The sequence below is a fragment of the Heterocephalus glaber genome, unplaced genomic scaffold (genome assembly GCF_053883595.1).
Source record: "Heterocephalus glaber isolate CG9 unplaced genomic scaffold, H.glaber_assembly_v1.0 deba00000678, whole genome shotgun sequence".
In the NCBI taxonomy this organism is placed as follows: Eukaryota; Metazoa; Chordata; class Mammalia; order Rodentia; family Bathyergidae; genus Heterocephalus; species Heterocephalus glaber.
The window spans coordinates 1,570,012-1,583,869 of NW_028258157.1; the positions used below are offsets into that span (position 1 = coordinate 1,570,012).

Consider the following 13,858-nt stretch of genomic DNA (forward strand, 5'->3'; position numbering starts at 1 on the left):
ATGCATTACCAGCAAACTGCTGCCCCACACACTGCTGCGCTGCATTTCCATGCCGAATGTCTTGTCGACGGAACCGCCTGGAAAAGACGCATTTAGATGTTTAGATTTCAGGTTTCTGGATTTTAAAAAACAGACAACCACATTAAAGATTCAACTAGGATTCTGCTTGAAAAAAGCTGATTAGCAGGAGAAACAAATGGAGAATCTAAGTGTCAGTTTCCACTTTTCTACTCAATGTTCTTCAATAGTTGTTCTTTAAATCTTGATATGACTAAAGCACAAGGACCAGAGTTCGATCCCCAGTACCAAAAAAAAAAAAAATTAAATTAAAATTAAAAAATCTTGATATGACTGGATTCTGAATTCTCAAATAATAATCTAATAAATGTGACTGTAAATTTTGTGAAAAATTTGATTCAACAAGAAAACTTTTGGTTTGACTGGAGTGTCTTAGGCTGCAAGGTTCTTATTTGTGTGCAAATGAGAATAGAGTTTGAGGCAGAAAACCTGTTTGAGTACAAAATGACATAAAATTTTTATACACAATAAAGGGATGTGGAAAACCATTTGAATCCAGGTATTTTACTCTAGTACCATGATGATCAATTAGCACAAATATAGTCTAAAAAAGATAAATTAATAATATATTGAGCTTAATTATCTATTTAGATATAATATTCAGAAAGTCCGTACGTCTATATAATGTGCTACTGCATTCATCATGTTTAAAGGGATGTCCTGCATCTGTTGGGGCTTAAGAAATTCTAGTTTTCTCCTTCCATTTGCTCTCACTCTATGCATTGATGGATTCAAAAAAGTGAAACAAAAATTAACATTCAAATACCGAGGCCACCATGAACACTGCCTATGGCTCCCCTTTCTGGCTCTTTGCGTTCTGATTTATAAAATGAAATTGGCTGACACCTGAGGTCTACTGTGGTTTCCTTTTGTCATTTCTGGTCTCTCGGGCTTTCCTATAAAGTGACGACGGAACATCATTTCACGAGACAAAGTGCTTCTCATGGGAGCTTTGCAGTCTTTTTCTCGTCTTTCTCACCCATTTCGTAATAGGAAGAGACAGGGAAGACACACATCTCCAGTCAACTTTAGGGTTATGAACTACAGAAAACATCTGGTGTTTTTTAAAAATTTATTAATTTTATAGGTTCATTTTAGGGATATAATATGATGACCTTCATCATTGGGAATTTGTACCTTTACATAATCTATCTTGGTTCTTATTTTTTCCACATTCCCCTACCCTTCCTTCACCCCCTCCACCTTTCCCCATTTTCAAAGACTTTGTTTCCATTTTTTTTCCTTTTCTCATGTTTATTCCTTTATCTTCTTGTTTTGTTTTGAAAAGGTCACTACTTAGAAACCTTTACCTGAAGACATGGGGTTTTACAAAGTCAAGATTAAAAGTGCTCCAGTCTATGGAGCTAGACTGAACATCAAATTTGGAAAAAAGTAACAAGCAAAAATAGAAAGTTTTATGCTGCTAGGTTACTTTATACTGGCACATACAGCGGATAGCAGAGTCAGACTAGAACTCAATTGCTGTTGTTCTTTGCTTTGGTGTTGAGGACCTAAAGTTTGCTGAACAACAACGAATAATGTAGCAGAGAAAACAAATGAGAAATGGCTTCTAGTTTGCAGAGATGATGCTTTATCAAGATTATGATGTAGTGACTTGAAAATAAAAGGAACAATAAACTTATAATGCTAAGCAGTAAGTAAAGAGTGAAAACATTTGTTTAAAATCATTGGAAACCTGCATTTAAAAACAAATAACATCCTATCCTCCAGCAAAATATTTGTTCATTTTTCCTATCCCAATACAAGTGTCTTCTATTTCAGGCTGAGGAAAAAAAATAAACGAAGTTCTGGAGTTGGAGAAAGGTTGAGGAAAATGCCTTTTTTCTCAAGGTTGCATATTTTTCTTACGCCTCTCATCTCTTAGAAAGAGAATGCTGGAAATAGACAAAATACAACAGCAAGGCGGGAGGAAGACCTGGTGTATGAACGATAGTGTGTTTTGGAAGATCATTTTAAACAAGAGTCCTGGATTGAGAATCAGTGCTTCTCCCATGCTGGCTCATTTTCACTCTGTGAGCAGAAAAGTATTTGTTTTAATGACTAGTTTTCAGTTTTGGCTTGTGTTCAGGTCTGAAGCAAAAATGATCTGCTATAAAATTGAACTATTTTCCCTCCATGCGCTGGGACTTCTCCAGACAGCCGTGCTCCGGGTGGGTGACAGCTCAGAAGAATCTGGCACCACTACCCACCCCCAGCAGAGCCCATGCATCTGTGAATGCCGGCACCCCCTCCTTCCAGGCATGCCCTCTGCCTACCATTCACTTAACTCCTCCAAGGAACTTTTCTTCTACTCCCCTTTAAAATATTACCAGCCTTGTGTATTCTTCAAAGATGTATCATATACCAAGAAGCACTTAGCTACACAAACTTCTCTGTTGAAATCTGGCACCACTACTGCATGCCTAATAGTATTGCATTTGTTATTCTTAAGCATTTGGTGCAAGGCTTACGTTTATTGTTGCTCTCTTAATAAAATGATTGGTTTTATTGCTTAGTAAAATTCCCTCCCTAGTGTGACTGCAGATAAACATTAGGAACTGTATATTTCAAATATCAAGAAAAAGTGATTTTTGAATGTTTGAATGTTTTGAATATGATAGCTTGTCATCTCCACATCTCTTTATAGAAATGATAAGTGCATAAGAAGATAAATATGACTCCCCTAGTTTAATCTTGCACAACATACACGTGTTGAAACATCACGTGGTGGCCTGTAAACATGTACAAGTTTTACATTTTATGCATCAATTAAAATCTATTTTAATAACAATTAAAATATTTGCAATCAAACTTTTATTAAAAATCACCTTTTCATCCTAGGATCCTGTAACTTTACTTCCAAGTCACGTAACTGCACGTTTTCCCTTGAACATTCTATGCCTCTGTACAATTAATTCCCTTGAACTACAACCTCCTTATAGCTCTACCGCCAAGACTGGGTGCAGAGGTGGGTTGAGCTGACACAGGGTTGTGGACCCTGCCTGCACTCCAGGGCCTCCACACCCAGCAGTGAGCTACTGCCATCATTACTGCAATTCCATTTTCCACCTAGTTTGTGGTAGCACTGCACACTACCCTAGCACGCAGCAGTAGTAATGTTCTTCACACTCCTGTTCTGGTACAGAAATTGGCTTAGTGGATGAAAAAATCACAAATCAATATTTTCAAATATGGTTATACTATTCAAGAATGGTTTCCAAATATCAACAAGCATTTGTATAAAATCAATTAATCTGCTTAATTCTTCCATACAGTTGGTAGATTATTTACCTCAGAAATCTCCTCTCAAAGATTCATTTCCTTATTGTCATATTATATCCTTCCTTTAACTTAGATCAGGCCAAATTAACAAGTTTTGAATTAATGGTGTTTTTAGTGAGATTCTACTGTGTGTGTGGTCCTATAAAAATAATTGTACTAAATTAGGTTAAATTAGATTGTGAAAAAGATTTAAAGTTATCCAAAGTGAAACAGTAGGAATAACTAAAAACTAATGTGAATTATTTTTCAGTAGAGAGATTTCTCTATATTTCTGTTTTGTATTATTCTGTCTTTGGTCACTTTATCATGAGAAAAATCTGCTTATTCCATAAGAAATAAAATATTTTCCATTATTTGTTTCCTCAAAGTGTGCCCAACTTCGTATGGTTGGGTAGAGAAATATCCTTATTCTCCAAGGCATTTTCTTCAGCTGAAGCTCTTGGGTTTACCTTCTCTGACAAATGGCAATGACCTCAACGAACTGTAGACACTGGCGTTTGGGGGTCTTTGAGGACCTTCATTTGTGTTGAATTAAATCACACATTTCATTAATTATACAGGTCATGCATTTGCCTAGGAGTTAAAATCTTCACTTTCAAAATGGAATAAATGAAGCCCAGCTGGTAGAGAAGGCATGGGGGAAACTGCAGGATGTATTAGCTTATTTATTTCTTTTCTTTTCAAGTCTGAATCCTCAAGTGTGGTAGCTCGCCTTCTCCACATTCTGAGTTGATCGACACTAGTCTCACGTCTTGCAGCAAAAATGTCAGGAAAGGGAAGAGCACATTCGAACCCATTTGGAAGCACGAAATCCGACGGCCTGGTCAGCGTGAGGGCGTTGTGCACAGGGTGCATGAAAGCTACTTTCAGGGAGCCTCCGATTTTCAGAACTTCTATTGTGATGCAGCTATGACTGCTAGTGCATTTAAATAAAAAATAATCGCTATTTCCATGGAATGGGTACAAAAGGAAGAAGAGCAAAGCAGAGCGTCAGAGAGCTCCGGAGCAGCGGAAACTCACCTCTTGGCCTGAGTGCCCGTGGGGAAGTAGCGCGAGCAGGAGACCCCGTCCCAGGCGCAGTAGGGGTCCCGCGCCAGGCAGCAGTCTGCGCAGGCGCGGCCGTAGACGTCACACTGATGGAGCCGGACCTGAGCCACCGCGGAGGGGGACCCGACGTACAGCTGCTGCTGCGGGAAGCGGACGGAAGGCCGCTAGCAAGCAGGGCGGGGCGTCCGCTGCGCGGATCCGCCCGTATCTGCGCCTTTGCGCACAATCACCTGGGTGAATATGCACTTAGATCACAGGCGCAGCTCAGGGTAGACGATGGAGCACTGAGACTGGGTTTCCAAAGCCTGACTCACTTTCATAGAGTTACAGAATTCAAGAGCTCAGAAACTGTTCTTTTATTCGTGATCTAGGCAGACGCTTCTATTTTCTAACACTCCGGGTCTTCCTTAAAGGTGTATAGAAACATCAATTACGAGACTAGGTGACTAGTCTTCTACATATTGATGTAAACACTTAGTAGATATACATATATGTGTGGAATGTCATGAAATAAACTGTAGTGTAACCAAATGAAAACAGTAATAGCAGAACTTTTAATATCATACGTTCCCATCTGTCAAACATGAAAAGTTATTGATAAACAAATTTGAGGCAATATATGTACAATAATTGTTTTGGGATAAGTTTACCCAAAATCTGATCCCAGCGAAGATGAGATCCACTGTATACTCCTGAGAAATTGTTGTTACAATTATTTTTAGAAGTATTAGTGAAAAATAACTAGAGAATAGAGTCTTGTCATGATTCTAGAAGTGATTCTATGCTCATCTAGGTCATGATTCATTCTAGATCATGATTCTATGCTCATCTTCCTTTCTATAAAAATAGAAAAAGAAGACATATATTAAATGTAAGATCTGCTGTATAAAACTGTACCTAGAGTCAATAATAGTGTATTGTACACTTTAAAACATTCATTAAAATATTAGCTCTCATGTTAAGCTTTATCAGCACAGTAAAATAAAATAACAATAAAAATAAAACTATAACTTGATTATATACAGAAATATTTACTAATGTTCTTATATCCATTGGTAACATATAGAACACACATATACATACATACACAAATATACACAACTTACTCTCTTTGAAGAAATCTCCATAGAAATAATAGGAACTGGATCCTGAAATTTCAAAATGAAATAGTTTCCTTTTTAAAGAATATATACTAATATCTACCTGCATATGATTGTAAATTACCTGAAATCTAATTAGGTATACAAGTGGTTCTATCCCTAGAAGCTTACAGCTTTCAGCTTTGGTAAATCAACATGTAAATCCAATTAAATTAAACTATAATTTAAACATTTCTTCCTAACAGAGTGGAAGATATGGAGATAGGAAACACGGTGGGTGGCCTAATGAGATTACCATTTGTCTCTGGAGTGTCATTGTTGTGTTTGTATTTGACTGTTACTTGTGCTTTGGAAACTCACATATAATAAAATAATAAAGTCAGAATGTTCTTTCTTGTAGAGTACTCAAGCCATTGGAAGTAATATAACAATGCCTTAGAGTGGATGCTATTGCTGAGAAACCATGATCTGAATGATACTAACTTAATGATACTGGTGTGAGCATGGGGTGAACAGGAGCAACTGCATTTCCATGGATGGACACAGAGGAAGGACGACACCTGCCATAGTGTCCAAAGTTGGTGCATCATTGTAGCAACGCTGGCTAAGAGAACCACAGCTTTAAAGAGCAAAAGGAACTAAGATCAATTCTGCCAGTGCAGAAGCACTAGGTAGGTAGACTGCAGTCAGGCTAACCACCTTTGAAAAAAACATTCTAAAGGAGAAAATTTGATTTTCTGTGTAAGCATTTTGAGAAATATGTTTTAAGTTAGAGAATCCTTTGTACATTCATACATCTTTTTCTCTTATTTCCAGCACTAGGGGTAAAACCCAAGATCTTCTCACTGAGCTATATCCCCAGCTCCTTATTATTATTATTGTTATTATTATTATTATTATTATTATTATATTTTTTGAGATCTGGCCTCACTAAGCCCCTAAATTGGAAGCTCTGGGCTCAAACTTGTGATCCTCCTGCCTCAGCCTCTCAGAGTGCTGGGATTTCAGGCCTGGGTCTCCATGCTTGGCTCTTTCATTTATTCAAGTAGCATTGTTGCCAAAGGGTTTAAAAAGTCAGAGTGGTGGGTACCATTCAAAGGGAGCTTTGGCCACTGACGGGAAATGGAATCTTACACAGAAGCCCCAGAGTCAAAAACACGGAAACAGAAAGCTGCCCTGCCTGTGATAGGAAGAGGAGTACCTTGGGGTATGGCTCTGGGGAATCTGCGCTCCTGGGCAGATGCACCTGATCCCTGAGACAGACACATGTATCCACTGCATCTGTGTCTAGAGGGCCGGTCTTCACAATTCATAGACTATTTTTGCAAATTCACATCCTTGTTTAAAGTGATCTGGGCGTGCATGTGCACACTGCTGTACTTCTCACCCTTGGGCACACACGTGCAGAATGGCTCTGTGTCCAGGCTGCAGCCTATGCCCTGGGCAGCAGTCAGGGTGGCTTTCTGTAGCCCAGTGTCCTCTGTGGGAACTATTTAGCTCATAAAACCTTGTACTTTTTGTTGGTGCTTGGATGATTAAAACAGCCTGAAAGAACAGGCTGGGGTGCTGTTTAGTGTTTCTAAACTCAGAAGGATGGCAACGCATGGTCATAAAGAACATGTTTTTAATCCCCTGGACTCCTTCTGGGGCTGAATGAGAGGTGAGCCACTGACGGTGAGCTCCAACTTAATCAGTCTTGAACCAGAAACACACATAAAATGAGGTGATGTCTTGACCACTTGAAAGTGTTGTCATCAGAAATCTGCAGGAACTTGACCCTGTTTTCCCTCAGGAGCCCTGCAGGATTCATGGAGACTTAAGAAACATCACTCCAGCAATAGTGAGGCCCTGGAGCTGACAGTCACATAAAATGTATGACACACGCATCGTCTCATTCATGCCTGTTTTATCCACTTAGTATTCCCGGGTTCTCTACTTCTCTTCTATAGTAAACTGGTTGTGTAGTTAATACTACAGTTAAAAGCCATGTGATTATCCTGCCACAATATACAAATGTGAAAATGTGTTGTTTTTGTTGGATGGATACTACATTTGTGAAACGTGACTGTGCAATAGTGAATCCAGAATTCATGTGTGTGTAAGTGCTATTCTTTTTAGTAAATGTTTGTACACTGAAATCATCTCAGGATACAACAGGCCTGTTCAATTGAAAGGTCTCTAACAATCACATGAGTTACTAGGATTTAAGTCATTCTTCCCTTCAATTTGCAAATTCACGATGCCGCTGTTAGGAAAGAAAAGAGTCTGACTTAACACCTTTCCTATTTAGTTCTCAGTTGTAGTTGTCTATAGCACATACATTTGGGCTATATTTTTAAATAAAAGTACCTTGAATATTTGAAGTTCTTCTAGAATTACTTCTTCCATAGATTCTGTTTCTTGGTTGTAAATTGTGATGAGTTTGAGCACAATTCCAGCATCTGTGAGAATTAAATGAGGAGATAAACTAGAAGCTGTACCACAATCTGGCTTTCAAATAATTTAAAACTACATAGAGACTGTGAATACAAATAAAATATAAAATCTCGATGCATAAAATTCTTAACAACCGCCAGTGCAAGATCATATGATTAAGTATTTATTCATATTTTTCATTAGAAAAAATAATTATATGCCTTGCCAAAACATCAAAAGCTATATTCACATAATTTGGTTCAGAAATTCAACTGTAAATTCAGAAGTCAAAAATGTCCTTTGAAATTATGAAATATGACAGAAGACAATATTGAAATTTCTCTGATATATGATACAAGAAAATTTTTTACAAAATTCAACTTTCTTAGTGAGAAATTATGTTTATGAACTTGAGGATCATACAAAGCCACACACTGTGGAAATCATATATGCAGTTTTTGTTTATTTGTTGTTCATTTCTGCAGCACTGGAATTTAACTCAGGGCCCCATGCCTACTGGACAAGTGCTCTATTCTGAGATACAAACTAGCACAATATACACCTTTAATAATTTTTAAAAATTCAACTCTACACCCTTGAGAAACAAGTGTGAGTCCCCCTGTACAATTTAGCTTCTATAACTATCCATTACTTTGTAAGTTTGCATTTATATTTTAAATGAACAACTTGCTTTTATTATTCATAATATTCTGAGTTTGTTCCTTTCAAAGATAAATTTAAAGACATTAATGTACCTATGCAAATATTTTGATGCAATGCTAGAAATAACAATTCATAAAAAATAAGTACTTTGGAAGTGTTGGTCAAGGAATTGTATGGTATTTGAGCAGTATATTGAAAAATTATCAAATCTTGTGGTTGGTTTAATAAAACTAGATTATAATTAAACTAATAATAATTACTTGTATTTTCCACTAACTAAAAGGAACAAAATTACCATCATTTTGAGAAGCAAGCACATATTAAATAGTTAATAATTAATATGTTGCGCAAAAAAGCAAAGTTGTAAGTCAAATATTAATTGCAATGAATGAATTTGCAATCATAACTATACATATATTACATTTAAAGCCTATGTCTAATTAACATTTGGAGAGATCATTATTACTTATGGGATTTTTCAACATACTTATCACACATTTAGCAAACACGTTGTTTGGTTCTGAAACCTGAGTTTCAGTAGAATGCTAACTTTCAGGTAAATACGTGCATAGGACAGCACAAACATATACTGACATTTCTGGAATTCTCTCAAATAGCTTTGGTTAACTTGACAAGAAAGTGTTTATTGTAATGTTACACAAGTCCCCTGCCTTCCCAAGGATTTAGAAATAGCATACTTTCATGAACTTTATCATATGAGTCTTGCGTGTGGCTCCTCATCCTCTTTGCAAACTCTGTTGGAAGTCACTGTGAGTGAACTCATGGCCAAATAATTTTAAGTTACCTAAAGAAGTCTGTTGTTTGATATCGTGAACCCAGAGCACATTATTAATATTAAAGTTCTCAAGTAAATAGATAAAATATAGCCTTAGCAGAGATCAATTTCTGGAAATGAGATTAATATTTCCTTGCTTAAATCTTTCCTTTTTATTTTTGAACTATTATTGGGGAACCCATGGACCAATGTTAGCAATGCACCCTGCTTCCCAACCTGGGGACATGCCCGTGCTCAAAGTTACACAGGGTGGAATGCTTACTGGTTACTCTTTTAAGACCAGTTGTCACAGTGATTACTATGCTGCATAAGAAAGAATTAATCATTTTAAAGAAGTAAGTAATTGTGTAGCAAAGGACTAGAGAATTTTAAAGTGCTTTGCAGAACCTGCTCCATATTACTCTGAAAGGCGAAGTTCTTTTCTAAATGTTGAAGCAAGTATACAGCATTACGTATGCAGCTGCTTGTAGAAATGATTTATTCTGATACAGCTTGACAAGCACTGCTGTGATCACAGATTTATGTGAAATTATTGTCCCAAGTTCTTTGTAAGATTATGGGCAGCCGAAGGTAGTAATGGGGCTGGGGCTTGCTGGGAGAGCTCTAGGATGAGAGCTCATTGCGGAACCCACTGTCCACGAAATCAACTATTCAGTTCTTCACTTATCTCGTGTACTCAAATGTATTAGGCATGAACCGTGTGTCAGGAATTATGGGCTGTAACCATCCCCCATCCTTTCTCTGACTTGGTTAGTGTGTCTTAGAGCCAAACCGTGACACTTTTGCCAACGTAAGTGGTAATAATATAACTAGTCCCAGACAACAGACATGGCTTCTCACTGCTGTGACACACCAGGGCTCTACTTCAGTTTACTTTCATATTTTGGATTAGCCATGTGCTAACAGTGTAACAGGTAACCAGATGTGTTGAGAGGGGCTTTTATAAACACAATTGGAGTTATTCTCTTCAGGGTGATTGGAGTGCCTCAGTACTTCCCGGTTTCTGTACCTGTCCCGATGAATAAGACATCATACTGGCCATCCTCGGCTTCCACTCGGTCCACTGCTATCTGTTTCAGGTTGTATTTTCCATCTGTCTTCACCAATACTGGCTTTTTATGGGCGGGTTTGATGGGATGATACATTAGTGGATGGCTCCTTGCAAACCGAATGGTGTCGTCGGGGTAGTCCTTGGTGGTCCCATACCTTCCTCCGTTCACCTTGCTGGCACACTGAAACGTGATTAGAAATGCCAGAGGGTAACCCATCAGCCATAAGGCAATTAGAGAAACAGAAGGAGCTCAATTAACCAACTATACCCTTAGGCATATGCCATGGCCACACATTCTTCAGTGCAGAAATAGCATCAAAAGTTACAGAGGGAGGCTAAACAATTGAAACAGGCAGCATTAAAAATGTTAGACAACATCTTGAAAAGTGAAATAGAGCTAATACCAGGACAGTTTGGAGGCACTGATAATATGTGCTATAAATGTTCAAGCTGTTTTCTGTTTCCTAAAATTTTTTACATTGTGAACTAAATTTTGAAAGTAAGAAATCTATGACTCAGGGAGACAGGCTCTTTGTTATGCTAAGTCTTCTCTCAGAATGAGGGTTCACACCTGTGCAGAACAGCAACACGACCGCTGACAGGTCCAGGCGGCTCACTGGAGAATCTTAGTGATGAGGCCCAGCTCAATCTGATGGCCATAAACTCCTCAGAGACGCCGCTCTGTGTTGTTCTACTACAATCTGTGTGAATCTGTATTCCATTTTCATGGGGATTAGATACAATAAACTGCGGAAACTGGCAATATTTGCAACATGTCTGAATTCTTCACTCAGCGCCAGCACCTCGAGCTGCCCCATGGAACACCTCTAGCTCTGCTCACGGATGCTTGTGGATAAATGCTCCCTCACTGCTCATGTTTTCTCCAGAAACAACGGCAACTGCAATGACTATCTTGATTTTAAAACTCTCTATTTTAGACATGTAATTTGATAATCAGATTCTGCAAAGAGGGCATTTATAATATTTTCTTTTTATAAAAAAATCAGCCTATATCTCTGAGTTTGGCACAAACTATTCACTGAGCGACTTCATGGACCAGTTGGAGACGTTTTCTCCAGGTTGGCAGCAGCTGTGCAGCCACTCCCTCTCTTCGATCTCTCTAGACCATGTGTTTCCAAGCAGCATTTCCAGCGAGGCCACAGGAGTGGGTTCTATTTAAATTACAGTTTCAATCAATTGAGTGAAATAAAATATACTTTATGTCTTACTGGAAGTAATAATTTTAAGCCAGTGGGAGGGAGTGATTGTAAAGGTAGAGCCTTACACTTGTTAATGGAAGGAAGGTTTGTTTCCACTTTGGGTTTTGGCTTTGCAAAAAATGGTTTCTACTTGGCTTGCAAGTAATTGTGGCATCAGAGTAGTGATGAGATTTTACCAGCTGCTCTTAAAAGTGCGGATGTTGACTTCCATGACAAGATAAGTGTTTGCTCTCCACTGACCCACACAGAACATAAAAATTCCACATTTTTGAAAACTACTTGCACACGGGACCCATGATATAAAACTATCATCATCACATCACTTTCAGACATGTGCACAATGAAACAGCACAGAAGTCTACATGGCTGGTTAAGGAGAATGCGTGTCCACATCTCAGGGGTGGGTGTAGAACTTCCTGTACCTTACATACACTTTTGTATGGGCACATATTTCTCCTCTCTAATTGTCTGGGAAAGATATTTTAAAAGGTGCTAAATATTCTAAGAAGATGGAGAAAAAGCTTCTTTTAGATTTGCTAAAATGACAATAAGGAGAAAGTATGCTCTAGGGGACTTAGAGTCTGAGTGAGACACAAGAATATACAATCTGTGTAATATTTTCTTGCAATTCCAGATGATACTAATGCTTCGCAAGATGCCGAGAGGAAAATGCATGATGCCCATTTTATTGGGCAATTCTGTGGTTTCCAGTACCTTAAAAAGAAAACTTTGAGTTGGAGCTAGTCAAAAATAGAAATGATAACACATAATTCAGAATGCTGATAAAATGTATATATCATAGATTATATTCATTAGAATAACAAACATATAACTTGATAGGAGACATGATATTTCTTAACCACCTAAGCATACTTTTAGATACAGAATTCCTTAATTGTTTCATTGCAAAGTGTGGTAAAGCATGTGAGACGGTGACTGAAATCATCATAAAGGGCTTTCCAAAAGAAGAATACTGTGTTAAATGGTTAAACTTACGGAACCAGGCCTTGGGTAGGGGACTTTCCCTTCGTAGAGTGACCAGTGATACTCAGGACCTTCCCTGTGTGCATATGGCCCATTGAAGGCTGCCCGGATGCTGGACATGTGATAGACACAGATAGCATGTCCTCTGAAGATGTTGCTGAAAAATGACAGGAGCGGATCATCACCATTGGGGAACTGACAGGTCAGTGGTCCCATACTCCAATTCAAATATTAGAATACACTCTTTGGGGTATAAACTTGCAATTCCTTTAAGCTTAGAATAATCTAGAAATAATAGCTATTGCAAAATTTTTAAGTACTGAAATGCCAAAGCTTACCATTTCTTTAATTTGCTATTTATTAGACTTGGAAATGACACTGTTCAAATGATTAAAATTGGTTGTGTCACTTTATTATTGTTAAATCACAATGCTGCATTTTTATGCTTTTAATTAAGGAAGATCAATTCTTAGTAGTAAAAAAGTGTTCATTCTAAAGTTGGATTACTCATATTTTTAAATTTAATTTTATTGGTACATTTTATGTATACAATATAATGACATTCATCAATGGAAATTGCACCATTACATAATCTCTCTTGGTTCTTATTTTTCCCCCTTCCCCTGCCCTCCCTTCAACCCCTTCATCCCTCCATATTTACAAAGACTTTGTTTCCATTTTTTCCTTTTCTCATATTAATTCCATTCCCTTCTTTCCTTTCCCTTACCCTCCCACTTCCCCTTTGCCCCTTTTCTTTCTATTTCACATTATCTATTATACCTTTTAGTCCTTATTTACACTTTCAGTTTCTCACACTAGAGAAACTATTTGGTATTTACACATGTGTGTCCTATTTATTTCACTTAAGAGTATTGGCTCAATGTGCATCCATTTAGCTATAAATGTCTCTAATTTCTCATTTTTTATGGCTGAGTAGTACTACATTTTATTAAAAAACTACATTTTCTTTATCCAGTCTCCAGTTGATGGGCACTTGGGCTGCTTCCAAGTTTTAGCTATTACAAATCGTGCTGCTATGAACATGGGTGCATATATATCACTGTGGTTTCTTTTAATTCTTCTGGGAAGATCCTCAGCAGGGGAATAGCTGGGTCAAATGGCACCTCTAATTCTAGTTCTTTGAGGTATCTCCATACTGATTTCCACAGTGGTTGCACCAGTCTACACTCCCACCAGCAGTGGAGCAGGGTTCCTCTTTCCC

At 37.9% G+C, this 13,858-nt stretch overlaps 1 protein-coding gene across 3 annotated transcripts in view; it reads right to left on the reverse strand.

Moving 5' to 3' along the window:
• Window positions 1–13,858, reverse strand: part of Sema3e (semaphorin 3E) — a 243,798-nt gene that overhangs the window by 27,938 nt on the left and 202,002 nt on the right. For 2 of the 3 annotated variants that reach the window (XM_004839770.4, XM_087206758.1), the window contains exons 10-15: window positions 12,649–12,793; window positions 10,391–10,613; window positions 7,857–7,948; window positions 5,514–5,555; window positions 4,381–4,547; window positions 10–77 (exon numbers count right to left, since the gene is read on the reverse strand). In XM_004839770.4, coding sequence (XP_004839827.2) covers window positions 10–77; window positions 4,381–4,547; window positions 5,514–5,555; window positions 7,857–7,948; window positions 10,391–10,613; window positions 12,649–12,793 — 737 coding nt within the window. The remainder of the gene's footprint in view (window positions 1–9; window positions 78–4,380; window positions 4,548–5,513; window positions 5,556–7,856; window positions 7,949–10,390; window positions 10,614–12,648; window positions 12,794–13,858) is intronic. The other variant, XM_087206757.1, reaches the window with a different exon arrangement.